The 22821-nt window shown below is 39.0% G+C and overlaps 2 protein-coding genes across 3 annotated transcripts in view; both read left to right on the top strand.

Annotated features, from left to right (window-relative positions):
* The first annotated feature begins 1457 nt into the window (after window positions 1-1457).
* Window positions 1458-16121, top strand: taldo1 (transaldolase 1). Of its 2 annotated transcripts, XM_016477636.1 has the most exons (8): window positions 1462-1643; window positions 8185-8308; window positions 8387-8494; window positions 12318-12449; window positions 12648-12823; window positions 14886-15092; window positions 15173-15318; window positions 15668-16121. In XM_016477636.1, exons 1-8 carry the CDS (start codon window positions 1547-1549, stop codon window positions 15698-15700), a joined length of 1023 nt encoding a protein of 340 aa, XP_016333122.1. In that variant the 5' UTR covers window positions 1462-1546; the 3' UTR covers window positions 15701-16121. The 2 variants fall into 2 exon arrangements, with proteins under 2 accessions (XP_016333123.1, XP_016333122.1); XM_016477637.1 differs by lacking the exon at window positions 15668-16121 and having other exon boundaries at window positions 1458-1643; window positions 15178-15264.
* A 2170-nt stretch (window positions 16122-18291) lies between these two features.
* LOC107681351 (uncharacterized) overlaps window positions 18292-22821 on the top strand; it is a 9189-nt gene continuing 4659 nt past the window's right edge. The window contains exons 1-7 of the mRNA XM_016477626.1: window positions 18292-18400; window positions 18722-18869; window positions 19397-19584; window positions 19656-19760; window positions 19841-19955; window positions 20088-20232; window positions 22595-22724. Coding sequence (XP_016333112.1) covers window positions 18738-18869; window positions 19397-19584; window positions 19656-19760; window positions 19841-19955; window positions 20088-20232; window positions 22595-22724 — 815 coding nt within the window. The 5' untranslated portion in view covers window positions 18292-18400; window positions 18722-18737. The remainder of the gene's footprint in view (window positions 18401-18721; window positions 18870-19396; window positions 19585-19655; window positions 19761-19840; window positions 19956-20087; window positions 20233-22594; window positions 22725-22821) is intronic.

The raw sequence follows: 22821 nt of genomic DNA, 5'->3' as shown, positions 1-22821 counted from the left end.
CGCATCTTGGCAGTAAAGCCGGTTCCGTGATTAGTAGTAAATCTCCATCACCTGCTTTCAGATGGAATGGCATTTACTACACAGAGCCGTAGATCACTGACAAGCTACGCAATATCGCGTTCATAATTGGCAATGAAGCGCCTGTGATTTTGAACGATAGAGGAGACTACAGAGAGACTACAGAGGGTAGTCCGGACTGCTGAGCGAATCACTGGCACAACCTCCCTTCTCTCCAAGAACTGCACTCGTCCAGAGCGAGCAAGCGAGCTGGCTAAATCACTCTGGACCGCTCACATCAGCACACTTGATCTGTGAGCTGTTGTCGTCTGACACAGCAGAAGCTGCTTCCCTCAGGCCATCTACCTCATGAACAGGTAAATATTCTCCCCACTGTGCAATAAAACATGCGCAATACACAACTATCTATACTTATATTTATTATACGTTATTGATTTAATATATCTTTCATCTGTCCACATTCCCTTGCATAATTTGTCTAAAGCACTGTACATACAATATACTGTTTACTGTCTCTTTGTCTATTGTGTATTGTTTTTTACATATTTATTTTTACTCACTTATTTTGTTGTCTGTGTCTTGTCAGCCTGGAAGCTTCTGTCACCAAGACAAATCCCATGTGTGGCTTAAGCCCTCATCGCTGGCGTCTTGTTCAGATTCAATGGCATCACTTACCAGTCTTCACACTTTTCAAACCGTTAGATATGATATCTTTATAGAAATAATGAATATATTGTATAGATTAAGACATGCTGGAATAATAGTTCATTTAGTTTGGGTTCCAGCACGTGTTGATATACCAGGAAATGAAAAATCTGATAAAAGGGCTAAAGAGTCACTTAATCTGAATACTCTACTATTTCAGTTTCACTAAGCAGCATGGAGAGGAAAGTATAATTAAAGAAGCTTGCAATTGGAAATGGCAAGGGAACTGGAATGACTGTAAAACAGAAGGACATTTTTATAATACACAACACAGGCTAAGTCGAAGCAAAATGATATTAAACTTAAGTAGAGAACATCAGGTCATTCTAACAAGACTAAGGATGGGTCATACACAACTTAATTCTACGCTTCATATAATAGGAAAACACAGTAGTGGATGTTGTGAAAAATGCCAAGTGAAGGGAACAGTTGATCATGTGTTGTTACTGTCTAGATATGAACAGGAATAATGAACTATAAAGAGAATTACAGAACTTAGGATGCAATGAATTTTCAATCTGCAACATATTAAACACAAAACAAGGATCTGGTCAAATAATAAAGACAATTTTAACATTAATTAAGAATAGTGGACTTAAGAATAGAATATAGATATCAAAATATATACCTAGACTGAAATCACTTCATACTCCAGTACAGGAGGTGGCGGTATGTGACCCGCCAATAAATCCACAGACGAAGAAGAAGAACGCGATGGCGTCATGAGCCGTGGCCCCGCCCCCACGCAGGAACGTCTCCGCCGCTCTGTCTCTGCTGACGGTCGTGTCTCTGTGCGGCTATAAAAGCTCGGTTTTTCGGGATCATGTCTGTGTCACCGGACAAACGGCGAAAGATGGAGTCTGCGCTGGAGCAGATCAAGAAATACACGGTGGTCGTTGCAGACACGGGCGACTTTAACGGTAAAGTTTCCGTTAGTTAGTGTTGAGTCAGTTTGGAGCACAGAGAGTTTATAAGCGCTCATGCGGCACTTCATTAAGCCACTTATGCTGCCTGTGTACTGAAAACTCTGAGCTTTTCTTCCCTTTCCCCGAAGAAAAAAAGCTTGCACGGTGTTTGGTTAATGATTGCTGAAGTTGACCCGCACTGAGGAACTAGTGCTTTCGCAGTTGTGCTGCACTTGCGGTATGAACAGAAACCCGTTTAGCGGAGCGCATGAGAAGAATGAGTGCTTAGAAACGTGCTGTCGTGTTGAGTTAACCAGATCTGAGTAAACACGGGATCTTGGTAATTGGTTTAATGCAAACTAAATCTGGGTGAGGACAAAAATACAGTACTCTGTAGAATCATGCCGAGACCCGGAAGCGAAGACGGCTCATCTCATGAATATTAAGCGTTCTACAGAGACAGGCTCTCTGATTGGCCGAGAGGCAGATCTTAGAAAGTGGGCGATTGTCACACGACTAATTACGTAATGCCGTGCTTATTAATATTAATCATCTTATGTGCGTTTCTTAATATTTATGAATTTGGCTGACTTTATAAATTCTGAAAGCAACACGGATTGTTTCCTCTGTAAATGCGAAAACACATGAATGATGGAATGAGACCTCATTGAAAGAGGTTAAAACACGAGAATAGTTAATCTTATAATAAACGTATTAACTTTTTATTATATAAAATGACCAAATTAGTCACTAATATTGATGCAAAGCCTTATCTTGACTTACACATGAACTTTGTACAAAAGTGTGCGATTTTAGATTGCATTTAAATCAGTTTTTCACAAGCGTCAACAGGCAGAGCAAGTTTTTGAGAGTAAGACTTTGTAAGTTGCTCTTGACAATATGTCACTGTAACTCTGTCCAGGACACAGAAATGAGCTTTGGATCAAATGCAGAATTTCTTCTTCCATGAATCGGATGGCTGTAACTTGCATCAGATTTCATTGCTTAAGACTGTCTTGTGAAACTCGCCACTGCCGATCAGTGATTTCAGTGTTTGTTTTTACACAAGGAAGCAGCGTCTGATGAAACTCCTGTGGTTTCTGCATTGTCATGATGAGGCAGTCGATCCTTTGACTAATTCCTGAACACTGTGAATAAATACAGCTAGGGTTCAGCTGAAAGCTAATGTATGCTAGTGCGAGTGGGGAAGGTTTATTTTCTTCAGCTGATGAATGATTAAAAACATTGACCGCCAATCAGAATCCATGTGGCAGACACAATCTGTGATGTCTGATTCGTTAACACATCTCTCTTGTTCAAAAACTAAAAATTACTCATGCTTTCTGTTGTTTTGGGATCTAAAAATGTATCTGGTCTGCCTTTTTTTTTTTTTTTTTTTTTTTTTAAATATCAGAGTAAATGATGTAAATACAGGGATTAATAGTGAATGGAAAGGGGGGAAAAAAGTGTAAAGTCTGTTATATTCTGATGATCTGTGGGCTTTTTTGTCTGCAGACGTGTTGAGAAACAAATGAACGCCAGTCTCTAAGAAATGAAAAGTTATGATGAAAGTTAAGTGCAGACTCAGTCCTGTCTGAATATTTACAATTATTTCTATGCTAACTACGTGCAACTATGTAAATGAATACCAGATCCCGCCTTCTGATGTGAAGCAGTAATCAGCAGATACATATGGGAGAAATGGCAAGCGGAATGGGAAGAATGTCAAAATAACAAACTTGGACCCAGAAAAACTGACAATTTATTTCAAAAGTAAATTTCATATGTATATGTAAATAAACAAAAATAGACAAAAACTGTATGTACAGGTGTGCTATATAGATGAGATGGAATAAGTTGTAGGGATGGACAAATCTGACTTCTCTACCACGGACAATTCAGACAACGTCCAGTTGTCAGTAACATAATACCATACTACAGTACCAGTTCAGTACAATCCAATACTTCCTTTCCTGAAGTATGGTGATGGCGTCCCGTCAAAGCTACTATCACTACCTCAAACCACACGCGAGCACCGGGTCTTTAGCCTCCATAGACTCTCACCTCGCTGGTCCGACACGGGATCATTAATACTAGCTCGCAGTATATAGTCTATAGTCTTCCAACACTATCACTGTCTGTGCTGTGGCCCTCTGAGCATAGACTCTTTAGTACTTCTATTCCTCAGCTGCTCAGCATACACCAGACACGACTCCCAGTTTGCAGGAATAAAAGTTTATTCACGGCCCACCGCTCACAGCAACCAAGAGAGGCTCCTGAACAGAAAGATACATGTGCATTTATACCTTGTAGTTGAGTGCAAGTCGATGTCACTCAAGTCTTCTTCGTTGTGTTTGGTTATACTGATCTGGTGATTGCTTTGTAATGATCTAGGCTTAATCATATGACTGTTAGTTCTACTGTGTTGAGCACTTTTTGAGTAAGTATAGATTCTTTGATCATAGATATACATGGTCTTTGGCCTGAGTGTCCTTACTCTAGCGGTCGACCGATGCATCGGTTTTGCCGATTAACCGGCTCCGATAGTCGATTGCTGGAACTATTGGCAAAAATCCATGCCGATAGTTTCTCTGGGTTGCGTCCGCTGCTGGAGTGGCTGAAGCCTCGCTGTCGTTATACACAGACGTATAAAATACATAGATGCCTCATTGGCTGTTTTGGACCGTTGCTGTGATACGTCAACGAGTCCGCCATATTGGTCCGGGAAAGATCTCCGTAAACAAATACAAGTAAACGTGGAGCTGCGGCTTTTCTCGACAAAAAGTGGAGTAAAGTTTACATTTCTCAACCATTTCAATGGTTTATGATCTGCGTGGAGTATGAAGAAGTTTCTGTTTCTAGTTACGCAGTATCTCGCTAGTTAAAACTTGTAAAGTATTCATTGTCATAAGGAATTGTGAAGAATCACGCTTGTCAAGCATAGATATGGTTTATCTTTCTTGGTTAATAATTGTGGAGACGTCCTTAATGTAATATAATGTAATGTACATGAAATTGTGGAAATGGCTTTTTCTTTCTTCAACACCTTCATTTTAGCTTTTTTAGAATCACGTCATAGGATGTCACAGGACAATTTCAGATGAATGTGAAGATCAAGGTCAAGCTTTATTGAGATCCTTTGCGGGCAATTTAGGTGCAGCGAAACAGAACTACAACAGACCCATACAATACATTCCTATAAAAACATAAATGCATAAAAATAGATAAATAAAATAAAAAGAGAAATTTCCCTAAATAAAATCCTTTAGAACCATTTAACAGCTGATTGCACAGTGGACAAACGAATATTTATATAGGTTACTTTTCATCTTTGGTAGTCTATAACGGGAACCTGAAGAGAGCATAGAGTACTCTGAATACAAACAATGATTACTGTCCAAGAGCACAGATCTAGCCCGACTCAAAACATGAGAAATTACACATGTTGTTCTTTACCTATGATCTTCCCACTAAGAGTAACTATTCTATTTAATGCATTTTTATGTTTCACAATGAGATTTCCAAACCAGCAGCTGAAAAGGACAGCACCGGCTCAACGTAGGACTTGCAGAACAATTCCAAATAGTGAGATAATTTGCTGAAGCATTTATCGTTACCTTTTCATTTTTACAATTTATTTCTATATCTCCTCCTAACCTTATGCTTATAATGTTTTATAATATTTGTTTTATTATTCATACCACAACAATAAATGCCTTTATAGAAATGTTTTATTATAGTAACAGTTACATAAAATATTGATTAAAAAAATATTTAACTTACAAAAATATAAATAATTGTGTCTGGCAACTTGAAAATGTGTTTCAGTGAGGTCTAAAAAACATTTACTGATCTATAAGCATTTCACAGATTTACTGTCAGTACACCATAGTTAGGCTATATAAATGAACCAAATGCATTTATTTCAATTCAAATGGATGAAAACAGATAGAAAATGATTGTGCTTGAAATATTCCTTATCCTGTGGATCCCTCTAGTGGGCAACATTTAATATCACAGCTTGAACCCCTATAGGTTTATAGGATCATCCTTAATGGATCCAGTAAACAATTAAGTTACAGCGGTATTATATTATTATATGTCTTATACTAGGCCTATTATATGATTGTACTATTCACTACTCACTATTTTATTTAGTGTTTTTATTTTATTGACTATATTACCTTACAATTTATGTGTGTTTATATGTGTGTGTGTGTGTGTGTATATATATATATATATCTCACACACACACACACACACACACACACACATACATACACACACACACATAAATTGTAAAATAATAGTCAATAAAATAAAAACACGGGTTCTACAAAAGGGTGTGTATACTGTAGTGCCTGTTTTCATATCATTACTAAGTAATTAATTTGTTGACTAGATGCTGCATTAGTGGAGAAAGAACAGCAGTATGTTTGCTATCAAGGCTGAGAGGATGGGAACATTAGCAGGACCTCAAATGGTTAAAACAATGTGACCAAAACACACGCGAGTCTGACGCAGATGCTTAATGATATATATATATATTATATATACTAATAATTTAAATACATATAACAATATTAATTTCATATTATTATTATATAATACCAACATTTTATATATTAATAGTATAATAATGTGTGTGTGTGTGTGTGTGTGTGTGTATATATATATATATCTCACACACACACACACACACACACACACACATACATACACACACACACATAAATTGTAAAATAATAGTCAATAAAATAAAAACACGGGTTCTACAAAAGGGTGTGTATACTGTAGTGCCTGTTTTCATATCATTACTAAGTAATTAATTTGTTGACTAGATGCTGCATTAGTGGAGAAAGAACAGCAGTATGTTTGCTATCAAGGCTGAGAGGATGGGAACATTAGCAGGACCTCAAATGGTTAAAACAATGTGACCAAAACACACGCGAGTCTGACGCAGATGCTTAATGTCATGATTGTTACCATCTATTTGCATTAGTATACTGTAGTGCCTGTTTTCATATCATTACTAAGTAATTAATTTGTTGACTAGATGCTGCATTAGTGGAGAAAGAACAGCAGTATGTTTGCTATCAAGGCTGAGAGGATGGGAACATTAGCAGGACCTCAAATGGTTAAAACAATGTGACCAAAACACACGCGAGTCTGACGCAGATGCTTAATGTCATGATTGTTACCATCTATTTGCATTAGTTTATATCCAGCTGGTCACATTGATGCATTTGTTAGCAGCAAAGTTGCAGATTTAAAGCTGTGACGCGAGAAAGGTTCTGATATGTTGATTCAGCAACAGAAATCCTGCCGCCATTCACACAGTTTTACATTAAATTACATTATATTTGTCCCAAATCATTGTTACTGTACATAATGACTTCACCCTAGGCTGTAAAGTCATGTGCTGTGCATTTTTCAGCTAAACGTTTGTGTTTCTGTGGCTCTAATAAAGTCTGAATGCTTTATATAGAGAGCTATAAAATAGATTGCGCGTTTTCTTTTTGTTTTGCTCTGTTTTTTATAAACACCGAACTTCAAACTCATCTATGCCGCTTTTGATCATACTTGAAGTGAACTTTTGCCTGTTTGGTGATTAAATAAACCGTCCGATATGTCTAACTCCTGATACCTGCGAGTTCTAGACGCGGCGCTGCGCTTTGTGCGACTGCCATATTTAGTTATTTTCATTTAGATAATCATCATGTGTTCTAGAATAGAAGCAATTAAAGTGTGAGAGAATACATACAATATCCGTATGTAATTTCAATGCTATGGCGTTTGTGTAGATTTTTAAAGATTGTCGTCTAGTTTATTTGGATCCCCATTAGCTTCCACAAAGAGGTTGCTAATCTTCCTGGGGTCCACAAATCTGCACAAAATGGCAAAAATCATACAAATAATTAAAATAAGAACAAAAATAAAATGAAACCAATCACATCCCAGAACTGTACCTATACACATTAGCAGTAGCAGCACATAACACATACATCTACATAGTTATAAGCATATCTTTACATTTTCTTCAAAACATTTAATGAACTATGAACTAACTTTTTAATGATCAATATATAATTAATATTATTATTTTTTTTTAATTAATGTACAATGTCTGGTTCAGTCCATTTTTTTTAAATGGTAAAGCACTTTTAGTTTTCGCTCAGTATCCATTTGAAAAACTATCCATTAATCGTATCGGCCAGTGTGGTCCAACCTAGCTATCGGTATCAGTAAAATCTAAAATCGGTCGACCTCTAGTTACTCTACACTTTTCTGAACATCCCATTTTGAAATGCTCTTTAGACCTCTTCTGAGGACATTACATAAAACATTTCCATCACACTAGATATGTTGTTTATCATCTTTTCACAATACTGTTCTTCCATTATCCACAGCCAATGGCAGACTAACAAACACTCCAAACAGGGTTACCGTCTTCTCTGGTCAAAATATCATCCGCTTTTTATGTGACTTAGAAGACATCAAGAATACTGTTGAGATTGCACTTGCTATAATTTGCCTTGTTTGCACTTCTCCGCAGCTATTGAGGAGTACAAACCTCAGGATGCCACCACCAATCCTTCCCTGATTCTGGCTGCAGCTAAAATGCCCACCTACCAGCCTCTCGTGGAGCAGGCCATCAAATACGGCATTGCTAACGGCGGGTGAGAGTATGGAGTACACAGATGTGCTCTGTTAGATAGTTTCTTACAGGTTTAATGTCCATCTTTTTGCAATTGCAGGAGTGAGGAGGAGCAGGTGACCAATGCCATTGACAAGCTGTTTGTGAACTTTGGTTTGGAAATCTTAAAGAAGGTTCCTGGCCGGGTCTCCACTGAAGTCGATGCGAGGTGAGAGTGATGCGACGTTACGTGATCTACGCTAGTGATGCGACGTTACGTGATCTACGCTAGGGATGCGACGTTACGTGATCTACGCTAGCGATGCGACGTTACGTGATCTACGCTAGCGATGCCACGTTACGTGATCTACGCTAGCGATGCCACGTTACGTGATCTACGCTAGCGATGCCACGTTACGTGATCTACGCTAGCGATGCCACGTTACGTGATCTACGCTAGCGATGCCACGTTACGTGATCTACGCTAGCGATGCCACGTTACGTGATCTACGCTAGCGATGCCACGTTACGTGATCTACGCTAGCGATGCCACGTTACGTGATCTACGCTAGCGATGCCACGTTACGTGATCTACGCTAGCGATGCCACGTTACGTGATCTACGCTAGCGATGCCACGTTACGTGATCTACGCTAGCGATGCCACGTTACGTGATCTACGCTAGCGATGCCACGTTACGTGATCTACGCTAGCGATGCCACGTTACGTGATCTACGCTAGCGATGCGACGATACTACATGTCAGTAGTCTGTATCAATACGATGAGTGAGGACAGGAGCGACGATACACAAGTGTATGCTATGTAGAAGTGTTTCTAATCAAAAAATTAATATTTCATCAGGGCAGCTAGTGTTATTAATATTAATTATGACATTAAATAACCAAACTTGACAGCATGAGAGCAGATCCCTTGAGTGCAGATGATGACGCTTTAAAGTAGGGCTGGGCAAAAAAAATTAATCGTTTTTTTTTAAATGACGTCGATTCGATATCGATTCTCAAAAGCCGCGAATCGATCTTTTCTGGGATTTATTTCAGCACACATTTAAAATAAGATCTGATTAACGTGAAACACAGCAGCTGCAAGTTCTTCACGGCAACCCGTCAAAATAAAAGTTTAGTTTAACGTTAAGAAACTGTCAGAATCTATTACTATTTAGCAGTCTTAAGAATCAATGCTATTACTGCTAATAAATATTAATAAATCTTTATTTTTAAAATAGCATTTGTATTAAAACTATATTCACTGAATGTAATAAAAAAATCGAGAATCGAATCGAATCGGGACATCTGAATCGATACCCAGCCCTACTTTAAAGGTGACCTATTATGCCCCTTTCTACAATGTAATATAAGTCTCTGGTGGCCCCAGAATGTGTCTGTGACGTTTAACCTCAAAATACCCCACAGATAATTTATTATATAATTTTGAAAATGCCTATTTTGAGAGGAAGCAGAAACATGCTGTTTTCGTGCATGTATCTTTAAATGCAAATGAGCTGCTGTAGGGCTGGGCCTTTACAGCTCGTACGTCAGATACTCTGATAAAAAAACATCTGTTTGGTTTTGATTATCATGTCCATCACTCTGAAATCTTGCGTTTTAAAGCCATATTAGATTAAAACTTCTGATATAGGGTTTTCTGAGCGCACACATCCGAAGCACGCGCACAGAAAGCGTCTGTCACATGGCATGTGAGTACTAAAGTTCTCTTTCATGGCTTATTGCGCTTAAACTGTCAAATACACAAGTTTATTTTAAAAACACATGAGTTACAAAAACAGTTTATGTCTGTGAAGGTAAACACCTGGGAAAGAGATCTCATGTTTATATTAGATCTGTGTGGCAGCAGCGTAATATACAGTAAATAAATTAATCCACTGCTCTCTTGTCTCGTCTGAAGCTGGGACTCTAAATAGTGTTCTGTGCTCGTCTGTGCAGCCAACGATAGAACAGTTTGCATGCTTTGTTCAAACTTTTGCCATGGCGTTAGAACTAGTATACAGTTGTCGCTTGTGAAAACAGAATGATGGCACCGTGAGTGGAAACGTGCAGATAAAGGGACGGTGATATTATAATAAGATCCCTTTGCCACGTCACAAAGGGAGCGAAATCTGACGCGCTCGTTTTCTCAGATGCTTGCAGAAAAAGGCTTACCAAAACAAAGTTACTGGGTTAATCTTTTTCACGTTTCCTGGGTTGGTAGATGCACCAGGGACCCGATTATAGCACTTAAAACCGGAAAAAGTCAGATTCTCATGATATGTCGCCTTTAAAGTGACTCTTGAGTAATCAAGAATATTCCAGGAATCACTGTTTTCTTTTGAATCCTCCGTCCTCATTTCCTTGCATCCTAAATAGCTGGAGCTAAGACACGAGGAAATGAGGATGAGAGCAGCGCTTGTGTCTGGTGACAGGCCGCTTACTGCTGCTTTTCTTCTTTGACACCAACGTTAATGTCCATAATTAAGTTGGCTTGTGAAAGCCAACTTACTGAAATGGTATTTAAACTTATTATTATTATTCTTCTGATCTAAATTTATCAACTGTATCTCCTCCTAGAGCTTTAACTCTACAGACTCCAAACTCAGCCCAGCTCTTCAGACTGATCTGACCGGGTGTGCTATAATCTATTCTAGCGATATCTTAATCATGCTAGAAATCTATCTATCCTAGCGACATGCTAGAAACGTACGAAACGTACAAACAACATGCTAGTAACTTGTTAATCATGCTAGCAACATGCTAGTAGCATGCTAGAATCATGCTAGAATCATGCTAGAATCATGCTAGCAACATGCTAGTAACTTGCTAATCATGCTAGCGACATGCTAGTCACTTGCTAGGCATGTTAGCAACATGCTAGTCACTTGCAAATGATGCTAGCAACATGCTAGTAACTTGCTAATCATGCTAGCGACATGCTAGTCACTTGCTAGGCATGTTAGCAACATGCTAGTCACTTGCAAATGATGCTAGCAACATGCTAGTAACTTGCTAATCATGCTAGCGACATGCTAGTCACTTGCTAGGCATGTTAGCAACATGCTAGTCACTTGCAAATGATGCTAGCAACATGCTAGTAACTTGTTAATCATGCTAGCAACATGCTAGTAACTTGTTAATCATGCTAACGACGTGCTACTAACTTGCTAATAATGTTAACAATATACTAGTCACTTGATGATAATGCTGGAAACATGTTAGCAACATGCTAATCACTTGTTAATCATGCTACCAACATCTAGAAACATGTTAACGACATGCTAGTAACTTGCTAATCATGCTAGTAACATGTTAGAAACATGCTAACAACATGCTAGTAACTTGATTATCATGCTAACGACATGCTAGTCACTTGCTAGGCATGTTAGCAACATGCTAGTCGCTTGATAGTCATGTTAACAACATGATAGCAACATGCTAGTCACTTGCAAATGATGCTAGCAACATGCTAGTAACTGGATAATCATGCTAGTAACACCCTAGCAACCACATAGCAACACCTTAGCAACCTCCCCGGGTACCCTAGCAACTGCATAGCAACACCCTAGCAACCATCCCGGGTACTCTAGCAACTGCTCTAGTAACCACCCCAAGTACCCTAGCAACCGAATAGCAACACCTTAGCAACCACATGAGTATTCTACCAGCTGCATCTATCTATCTATCTATCTATCTATCTTCAGTCTGATCCTGTCTATCTATCTATCTACAGACTGTATTGCCTTCAAAACATTCAAACTTTGAGCTTTTAAAACTTTTTAAACTTCTTAAACTTTTTAATCTTTTCAAACTTTTTCAAACTTTCTGGTCCTGCTTTCTCAAGCCAACTTAAAGTTTGTCTTGACGAAATTTTTTATCTGGTTACCACTTGTTGTGCTGTAGTGCGAACCAGAGGTTTACACATTCACACACACATACTCAAGAGAAAGACAAAAACTCACACATACTTTTGAATTATCAGAGAGTGTGTGTGTGTGTGTGTGTGAGAGATGTGTCCTAATGACAGATGTGATGTGTAATTTTCAGGCTGTCTTTTGATAAAGAAGCGATGGTTTCTCGTGCCCGGAGGCTCATCTCTCTCTATGAAGAGGCGGGAGTCAGTAAGGAGCGCATCCTCATCAAACTCTCCTCCACATGGGAGGGCATTCAGGCCGGACAGTGAGTGTGTTCACTGCAATCAGTCTTCATTAAGATTATAAGATGATATTCAGGTGTCACACATCTTCAGTTGTTGCTTCTGTTTGCTGTCATGATGACCACAAACACAATGTGAAAGCTGATTCCTTCATATACAGCTGTATTATTAATAAACGGTGAGAGCTGCTCTGCTGACGTCTGTATGTTTGACTTTGTCAGGGAGTTGGAGGAGAAAGACGGGATCCATTGCAACATGACTCTGCTGTTCTCGTTCGCTCAGGCTGTTGCATGTGCTGAGGCTCACATCACCCTCATCTCACCCTTTGTAGGGCGTATCCTGGACTGGTACAAAGAAAACGCCGACCGCAAAAACTACGAGCCCCATGAAGATCCAGGCATGTTCTCCGATAACAGAACTTTCTCGCACATAATGCTCTTTAGGTTTATTGTGAAGCGGGATGCTGTGTCACGGCTAGGTGAGTGTGCAGATATCACACACTGGACGTATCATTGTGTACTCGCCTGCTCAAGTTCAAGGCAGCAGTCCAAAACAGTAAATCTAACCTCCATACAGGATAAAGTTCAACAATGGACAAAGAGACCTCAAAGAGTTTGACGTTGAGCTTAGGCCTGGGTGGTACACCATCATCGATAATGATAGAAAAAAAAAGTTCGATATACCGCAGAATAGTATCACGCTTTTTTCATTTATAGGAGCGTGTTATGAGTGACAAGCAGACAGCTGACAGAACACAAACACATGCTGAAATCAGTGCCTGCGATGAGGAGACTGGGAATCAAAAAAAGGAATATTAGTCAAATTTAAAATAAAAATTCGCATTCAAATGCAGAAACAGTGGATTTGAATTTTAGGTGTGCGTCCAGGAGCCTTATCAGCGGCGCACGAGATGCAGTGATGATTTAAGTGTCGTTGCATTTTAATGTTTTTGTTTATCCAGTTGAACCCACAAGATGTGCCACTGCTGCATATATCATTCAAAATATTAGAGATATATAGAAGCTCAATGCGGAGAAGATATTGTTTGGGTTAAAACCAAGCCATTCACACAGAACGCATTTGGCGCATTCTTGAGACGCACAACTATGACTGAGGCATGAAGAGAAAGCCATGAAAAATTAAAAGAGGTTCAACTTTTAGAAAACATGTCACGAGAATTAGTGGGGTTTTTATTCCTTTCCACTGTGTCTCATATGTTTCTAAATGCAATTGTGTGATCGGTGATTGCTCCTGGAGGCCCAGCGTCCTGCAGAGTCCAGCTCCATCACACCTGCCTGGAAGTTTCTAGCGAGTCTGAAGTCCTTGTTTAGTTGGTTCAGGTTTGATTAGGGTTGGAGCTGAATTCCCTGTGGTTTTCAGAAACCGGTTTGGACATCACTTGATTTATAAAAGCCATGGATGGTAAAACATTTCTACAAATGGAGTATAAGCTTTGTTTATTATATCATTTACTAATTATTAGGGCTGGGCAAGTTAACGCGTCATCGCGTTAACACATTAATTAATAAACGCTGACAATTATTTTATTGTGCATTAAGGCAGTTTTTATTATTATTTTGAAAGTCCGTTGCTCACTGGCTCTGAATACACATACAGACAAAACCATGGGTCACAGAAGGGGTGGGATGTTGATCGGTGCTGGTTTGGGATGGGCGTCTCAACCAATGAGAGCATTTGGGGAGGCCCTAACACCGTGTCTACACCGGACGCGAGCGGCGTGGCACGACGACATACTATAGGACCCATTATAATAAGTGATGCTGTCTACACTGGATGCGGCGCGACAAATTCCCGACAGTAAACTGCTGCCTCGTTCTATCTACGACGTACTGACACAAAATTCAAATGATTTGCAATGGTTGCTTTGTCGCGTGACGCGTCCAGTCATTGTAGACAGACTTTAGCTGTTGCGGTGCGGCATGACAACTGTTGCATCCGGTGTATAGGATCACAACGAATGACAGCACGTATGATTTGTCGTGTTGCGCCGCATCTAGTGTAGACCGCATCACTGATTATAATGGGTTATGAAAAGAAGATTTTAATTTGATTACATTAATGTTTAAGTTGAGATTTACAAGAAATATTTTAACTGTTACAATGTAAAGGGAATACTGCTGTAAAAAAGCACCTTAATTGTTTAAAGTGTTTGCAAACCAAATAGTATTGCACTTGTTCATACAGCAGTACTTTTAAAATAAACGTGAGCAATACAGTACTTTAGAATTCATTATTGAATTTTGCGCATAATGCGATTAATCGCAGAAAAATTATGCCATCGCGATTTAAAAATTTCATTCATTGCCCAGCACTACTAATTATATATTAGTTTATACTTATTTTTCCCAGCCCTAGTTATAAGTGATTCAAACTCTATGGTGTTTGTGTGGAGCATCTGAAACATTGATCTGACTTGAGCACACGCTTCTGTCTTTCAGGGGTGCAGAGTGTCACCAAGATCTACAACTACTATAAGAAGTTCAGCTACACGCCGTACACGACGGTGGTGATGGGCGCCTCCTTCAGGAACACGGGGGAAGTGAAGGCTCTGGCGGGCTGTGATCTGCTCACCATCTCTCCGGGGCTGCTGGGAGAGCTCAGCCAGGACCACAGCGCAGTGACGTGTTCCCTCACGCCGCAGGGAGGTGAGCATCAGAGCCACACGCGTCCTTCGCGCGGAACCGTCCGGTTTGAAATGATTTCAGCAAACCGATCTCTCTTTCAGCGAAGGAGTGTGATCTGGAGAAGGTGCACCTGGATGAGAAGAGCTTCCGCTGGCTGCACAATGAGGACCGCATGGCTGTGGAGAAACTCTCCGACGGGATCCGCAAATTTGCTGCAGACGCCATCAAACTCGAGGCCATGATTAAGGCACAAAAACGCATTTTCTTAATTTGTGTCTGAGTTTTTTTTATTTTTTATTGTGATCACATTTGCAGAATGCAGAAATAATGCATGTTTGTGAAATGTGATCTGAACGCTTTTGTGACTGTCGACAGTCTCTTAACTCTGTTGGGTGATTTGAAGCCCCTTGATGAGGCTGAGTTATGAAACTAGTATTATCGCACAGTTTGTGTAATGTAGTATTATTAAATGCATTGGGTTAGTCCATAAATTATGATATGTTGTCTTGTATGCTGCACTTCTGTTTGCACTTTATTTAGGGTGATGTGGGCCTCAGCACGTGCAGCATCATCTTTTTTTCCTCTGTTTGTTTCAGGAGAGGATGTTTAATGTGAAGAACGGCCAGTAGTGAAGCAGAGAGACACATTCGAGGACCAAACCCTTCACTCCCGCTCTGATTGGCCACTTTAGCTGCACTCTCTGGGCAGAAGATGTGACTGACTTCAGTCTTAAGAAAGAATACAGTGTGCTGTGTGTTTATAAGCCATTCACATTTTAACAGGAAAATGATCCTTTGAGCCTTAATGGAGTGCTCAGTTTAAACTATAAACCCTGACTAACTCTCAGCAGACCAGCAGACTTTGTGCTTTTACTGTAGGACCAATGGCTTTGAAGTTTACTGTAGCTTTAATAGTTTGTAATCCACTAGCTCTATCCATTTCTACTAAATTGGCATGGGAAGTGCATGAGTATTATCTATCCAGCCACCCAGATGTTCTGATGATGAGAAGTGATCTTTTATCTGTCATTAAAATCATCTTTTGTCAGCAGAAGTGCTTCATTCCAGCTTTTAGGGTTTATTTCTTATTTTCTTTGTTGGGTCAGTTTGCCTCTATCAAAGCATATGATCTGTAATCCACACTTTTCCTTGACTGTCTTAAGCACGTTTTGAATGTAAATTATGTAGAGCTTAGTCGTATTCGTTCAGCATTTTAAGCAATAATCCCCAGAACACTGATTTACAAAACGTGGCTCAGCCAATCATAATCAAAGACCAGACGTGATTTGTAATGCAGTATTATACCATAGCACACGAAGATCAGTGTTCCTGCACCTTTTGGCCTTGAAATTGCAATTTTTAATTCTATTATATTTACAGGGTTTCCATGACAGTGTAAGACATGTTTTATGTATTATATGTATTTCTACCTCATTACTCTTGTTAATGGGTTTGTTTTATTATTTTTTGCAATTATTTTTATTTAGGAAGTTCACAATTAAGGCGTTAATAGTGTGATTATTAGGGCCCTCGAGGAATTGCGGTTTCTTCAAAGTGAATCACATTTTTGAGGGCCTAAACATGCTCGTAAACTCTCAAAACTTTGCACGCGCATCAGAACTGGTGAAAATTTACGTCTGATATGGGTTTCAGAATTGGGTGTGGCAAAATGGCTCGATAGCGCCACCTATAAAATTTAAATGAAGCACCTCTCCCGCTATGTTTCACAAATGTGTACAAAATTCGTACCAATACCTACAAAAAAGTCTCTTGGAGCGAAGTCCTAAACGCAACAGGAAGTCAGCCATTTTGAATTTCCCCTACAATTTTTGTGCAGTTTTTGCCATTTTCAGGCCTCATACTTTAATGAACTCCTCTTACAGTTTTAATCGGATCATCTTCAAATTTGGTTAGTGTAATCTAAAGGCCTTTGCGACGCTGAAATGTGAAGATCTTGAGTTTTCGTTGTAGGGCGTGTCCTTGGAGGCCTGACAAATTTCTATGTTTCGCCATGAAGCAGGAAGTTATAACAGGTATACGTCTGATCTACCCCAAACTTCACATGTTTGATAAGAGTCCTGGCCTGAAGACAGCTACATGCCAAACCAATGTTCAGTTATAGTCATAGCGCCACCAGCTGGCAGCAGGAAGTTTGGCACATGTAACTGACTTTGAAATATTCCTATATTTCTCACTTTAGTTTCATATTGCCCACGGTTCACTGTTTTCTTGAGGCCACTGGGTGGCGGTGGCTCCGGGTGCGAGGGCCTTTTCAATGCTGCTTGCAGCTTTAATTATTATTATTTTCAGTTTAATACATTAAAAATATTTAACGCAATTAAAGCCGCATCCATTTTTTTCCTAGCAGAAAAGTGAAAAAAAAAAAACCCCCGAAGTGAATTCGGTACTGGCGCACGCAGGGAAGCAGCTTTCTGTGAACACAGGCGTTCCACACGTCAGACACCAGCCTCTACGACTGCCGCTGGCGAAAACCTCGTGTGCCTTGATAACAAACACGTTATAGTCTTGACATCATCGAATTGCTGTCAGAGTTGTCCGTGACTTCTCTTATAAAACAGCAATATTCTTCAGTTTAAACGTCTAAAGTCCAAGAATACAAAACAGATATTTAATGGCAAACAGTTTGAGTATTAGCCGTTAGGCTGTCGCTTCATTAAGTACTAATTAAGTCTCTACCACTACTGTAAATGCTGAAATTACATCACATCCTTCTGAGGCTAAAAACAGCATCCAGCATCTCAGAGGAAAGTTATTTAGTTAGTGTGCTTATAAGAAATATCATGGTGTGTCTTTATGTGCCAGGTGTAGTTTCAGTGCGACAGAAAGCAGCTCTGAAACATGAGCACACAGAGCTCATATAACCTGTGCTGATTATCACTGACGTGAAGAATAAAGAGCTTGATCACATTAATGCTAAATACAGCTTCATGGCTGCTTAATGTTTATAGCCCATACATTTTCTCCATTTACTGGCCATTAGCAGGTGTGAGTTTTGTGTCTGTCTACAAGATTCAAAGAGGAAATTGGATTGTTTTTTTTTTTCTATGTTGAGCTTATCGACACACGGTCTGTTCCTGGCATTCACACTCCTTGAAACGTAATCATTTAACAATAGACATAAATGCCTTAACAGTACTTGCCAAGCCAGTTTGGCATCCTCTTTTACAACATTTTACTTTCACATTGATGCTAGGAAACGAGATGTTCAGGAGTTCGGGACGTTGTCTATCCAAAATATCCAAGTTACTGAGAAACCAGCGATAATAAGAGTGAAGGGAGAGCGTTGTGAAGGCAAACACACATCAGGAGGTCAGGTATATCTGATTCTTTCACAATCATGCCAGAGAATCGTCTGTTAAAGGACTGTTAAACTGCTAACCAAGCTTTAACATATTTGAACAAGATATTGTAAAATCTGAAGAAAGAAGCGTGCGCAAATTTTTTTTTATCATGATAATGAGAAAATAATGTTTACTTGAAAAGAAATCACAATGAACTGAATTAGTAGCTTGAGTTAACAAAGATGCCATCTAGATTCTTATTCTTAACGGTTTACACTTTGAATATATTATAAAGTGTCAGCAGAAGAAAATGAGAAGGATATTTGCTATTTGTGTTTGTCTGGATCAGCCCGAGCACGGCCGTGATGAAGCTGGATCTGAGCTGCAGTGTTTGGGTCCTGGCCGTCGGTTTGCTGCCGTTGGTCCAAATTACTGCCGGATCCATTTTGGGTGCAGCTGTTAATATCGAACTGCTTGATCAGGACAGATCCCAGCCGGTGAGACCCATCACAACTACAATCGCAATACAGCTTTCTTTGTTCGGTGCTTTAAGAGACATCTTTCCCATGTGTCATGATTTAAAGCCTCTGATTCAGGCCTCATTTATTTCCTCTCTTTATTGTTCATTATAGAATGTAGGTGAACTGCCATCTGTATCGTCTTTGATAATACTGTGTTTGTTTTAATGATGTGAGGGTAGACATTATCAAGCATGTTACTAACTTTAAAAGCACTGTGTGATAAAGCCTATGAAAATTCAGTTAGAACTTAAGTTTTATACAAGTTAAATGAATAGGAAGTCACAATATTTTCTCAGAGCAACACAACTGTATAACAAAATGAATACGTGTTTTTGAGCAAATCGATGTTGTTTGAACATAAACAATTTGTTTAATTCCTGAATGAATCAGCCTTTTGAACTACTGGATTGAATTAATGGCTCAGTCCTTACAATAGTGAGTACCACAACCATTTAAACAAATTCTTATCTGGCGACTGTGAGCTCCACATCTCTGTGCTGCAGGTCAGGGCTCATTACAGCGTGGTGTCCAGTTTGCCCTGTCCGTCCCTGGATGAGCTGTGTAACGGAGGAGACTGTGTGGATCAGCTCAGCTCCTCTCCTCTGACAGGGGCTTTACCTTCACCAGGCTGGTGTCTTCATGAGTGGCAGAAAAACATTCCTAAACACCACACGTCTGCTCTTCAGCTTGGGTGAGTGTTTGCAGTCAAAAACCTGTGCAGTGACTGAAATCTCATACTGCGTTCACTGCACCTCCCTTTAGATCCGATAGAGCCGTGCCACTATATTCAAGAGCAGATCTGTCTGTCAGAGCCGACACTAACCGTGTTAACCAGCCTCCGTTTGTGGCTCTTCCCCCTCCAGTCAGGTGAACAGCGCTTCAGAGGCCCAGAAATACTTACAGAAAACATACTGCATGTCTGAAACTTGTGCATTGCTTTGTATCAGGCTACAAGCTGCTTGTCCTCAGCAAATCCCGGTGAATGTGATGGATTTGGATGGAGATGAGATTCGCTGTCGTTATAAGAAGACTGACCTTGGTGAATTTCTGCAGCTTAATGAAGTCAGCCATGTTTACTCTACCTATAAGTATTTCAATCAGTTAGTTACATGCATTTTTTTCAGTACATTCAATATTTAATTAGCAAATGATTATATTGTTTCTTCCAAAAATGTGTGTGTTTAACCCTGAAAGGAGACGTGTACACTGCTGTATGAAGGTGGAGCGCATTTGGGTCAATATTCAGTACAGATCATGGTGGAGGATTTTCCTCCATCTCTGAAGAACCAGATTCGCAGCGAGGCTTTCTCCACTGTATCGGTGCATCTCCTAATAACAGGTTAGCATTTCATCTCGATATTCACAATGTTTATTTTTAAAGCTTCAAACAAGAATAATACTGGAATTAATACTGGAATACTAGAATAAGTTCACTATAGGTGAAACTGCATCAAATATACGCTGTACCAGTCATATATTTCTTAATAGGTAGTAACATAATAACATTTAGTAACAAAGTAATAGAGGTATGAAATAATTCCTATGCTTTCAAAACACAACTGAAGTATATGAATTATGTAGAGATAATGTTAAAACAAATCAAATCAGAATTATCTTAGAATTGTAGATTATTTTGTCTCAACATTCTTCATCCAACAGTACTGAAGATGTTCCTATGTTTGCTGGACACTTGCATTTGAGTCTTAAGATCACATTTTTTCTTTATTGCTAACACACTATAACTGATTCATTTGGCCCGATTTCACAAACCATTCATTCAGTTCTCGAAAAAGGGCACATTTCTCAAATCTTTTAACACATTTTCACACACATTCAAATTTGTTTTCTGCAAAACAAAAAAAACGCCCTCATTTTCCACAGGTTTAACCATGTTCTCAATCAGAAATCACAAGCACACAATATAATTAACTTAAGCTTTGAAGTATGAACTCAAATAGCTAACATTTATTCATGTGTGAACATTAAGAAAACTGATGACACCAGTCAGAATCTCAGGATGATATTAACTGGAGAACAGGGGGATTCATGAAAATCATCTTAAGACATAAGTTAAGACATTTCTTAAGATAAATTCCATGAAGTTCGTAAGAATGTTCTTAAGTGGAATTCTTGGAAAATTCTTAAGTTCTCAAATATGCTCTTAAGAACATCTTGATTTTTTCTTAAGAAGAAACTGACAGTCTTTATCTGGCTGAAGACGCAGTGATAAACTCACACTTCAAAGATGGTCTTTTTGCGCTTCCTGCAGATTACACTAATAATCATAATAAGCGTGCACACTATTTTCGTCACGACCAGCTTGACTGGCGCTCAGCTTTGTGTTTTTGAACAGTTACTTTTAAAGAGCCTGTCTCAAGCTGTAGCGATCTTTCATTCATTTTTGTGCTCTCTGCCGAGTGAACGCTTCCGGTAAATCGTGCACATCACTACTATAGTCCTACTATGTTTTATATGCAGCTAGTGTTGTTTTAATGCTTAAATATAACAATTCATTTGAAATAACCCAGTAAATTCATTAAATCATTCTTACTATTTTGGATTTAAGACAAGTCTGGGCCTAACTTTAAGAAGTTATTTACAATGATTTTTAAGAAGATTCTTTTCAAGAATTTGAATTCTTCTTAAGTTTTGTCTTAAGAACAATCTTAAGAAAAAAGATAAGAACATTCTTAAGAAGAATTTTTGTGAATACAAAATATTCTTAACTTTTTTCTTAAGTTAAAAAATAAGAAGAAAATGGCAGTTAAGAAAACTTTTCTTCTTAAGAATGTTTTGTCAATCCGGCCCCAGATGATTAAGTGCTTTGGAAAATGAATCTGAGTGCTGGGAGACAAAGAGGAAGAGGAGGGGAAATAAAAATGAAGGCGACAGGGTCAAAGGTCATTTGTTCCTGATGAAATACAAAGCACTATAGCTGACCATGTTCTTGTGCAGGAATGAGCATGAGGGAAGCTGTCCTACTGGCTCATATTCAGGGTTTTTATACTAATTACACATACAGTATAATTACAGTACACACTTTAGATGAGAGAAATTTCACTATTCTATGTACAGTAAATACTGTAGCACATTGTACACCTGCAAGCTCATAACTGTTGGACTGATTTATGGCTAAGTACTTTTTACATGTACTGTATTTTTGCAGGATGACTGTCTAGGGGAGGTAGAGAGTCTTGTCAGAAGACTAATAAACTGCTCTAGTATGGCAAATAAAGTCATTACCAACACTGTAATGCAATCTGGCAGAGGCTACTGAATTTAATAGGCATTATACTGTGTTGTGTTGCATACCGAGTTCATATTCAGTTTGTTTGTATTTGAGCTTATCTTTTCTAGTGATTTTTTTATCAGTAGTGTATTGAAAATAAACCTTCGCTGTATCTGCACTCCTGTATTTATGTTATACTGTAATAGACATTGACTTGCAAAATGATTCCTGATTCCCAAACGGAGATTTTTTGTAACAGTGTTTTGAATGGATCTCACTGGTGTTCTCTAGGCAGTGAAGTAGTCTGTGTATTTGTAAGTTTTGTGTATCATGAGACTTAAGTGAGATTAAATATGAGACTAAATGCATAAACGTAAAATAGAAGAGAGTTAGATTCATATATTTACACACACAAAAAGATAGATAAGATAGGACTGTATGCAGTTTTACAATGTGTAATGTTCAATTGCAGTTGAAAGCGGAGCCGGCTGCTCAGTCGTGCCGGAGTTCACAGGTGTCAGTCCAGCAGGAGGCGCTGTGATCCACGTACTACCCTTTGAGGAGGTCCATGTCAACATTACAGTGGACTCAAGAGTACAGAGGTAAGCTGACAGCACAGGACAGTTATATTTGGACAATTATGTTTGAGTTTTGTACTGTTTCATGGATCGTTCACCCAGCTGTTCAACAGTTGTTCCT

The sequence above is a fragment of the Sinocyclocheilus anshuiensis genome, unplaced genomic scaffold (assembly GCF_001515605.1).
Source record: "Sinocyclocheilus anshuiensis isolate Anshui unplaced genomic scaffold, SAMN03320099.WGS_v1.1 scaffold1896, whole genome shotgun sequence".
In the NCBI taxonomy this organism is placed as follows: Eukaryota; Metazoa; Chordata; class Actinopteri; order Cypriniformes; family Cyprinidae; genus Sinocyclocheilus; species Sinocyclocheilus anshuiensis.
Note: the sequence above shows the minus strand (reverse complement) of the source record. Positions and strands in the feature narration are given on the sequence as shown.

What these genes read in the sequence shown, in the direction of transcription:
- taldo1 (XM_016477636.1), top strand. Translation starts at nt 1,547, where the DNA reads ATGTCTGTGTCACCGGACAAACGGCGAAAGATGGAGTCTGCGCTGGAG. An exon ending in AGACACGGGCGACTTTAACG is followed by an intron (nt 1,644 to 8,184) that starts GTAAAGTTTCCG and finishes ACTTCTCCGCAG; the next exon opens with CTATTGAGGAGTACAAACCT. An exon ending in AACTCGAGGCCATGATTAAG is followed by an intron (nt 15,319 to 15,667) that starts GCACAAAAACGC and finishes TGTTTGTTTCAG; the next exon opens with GAGAGGATGTTTAATGTGAA.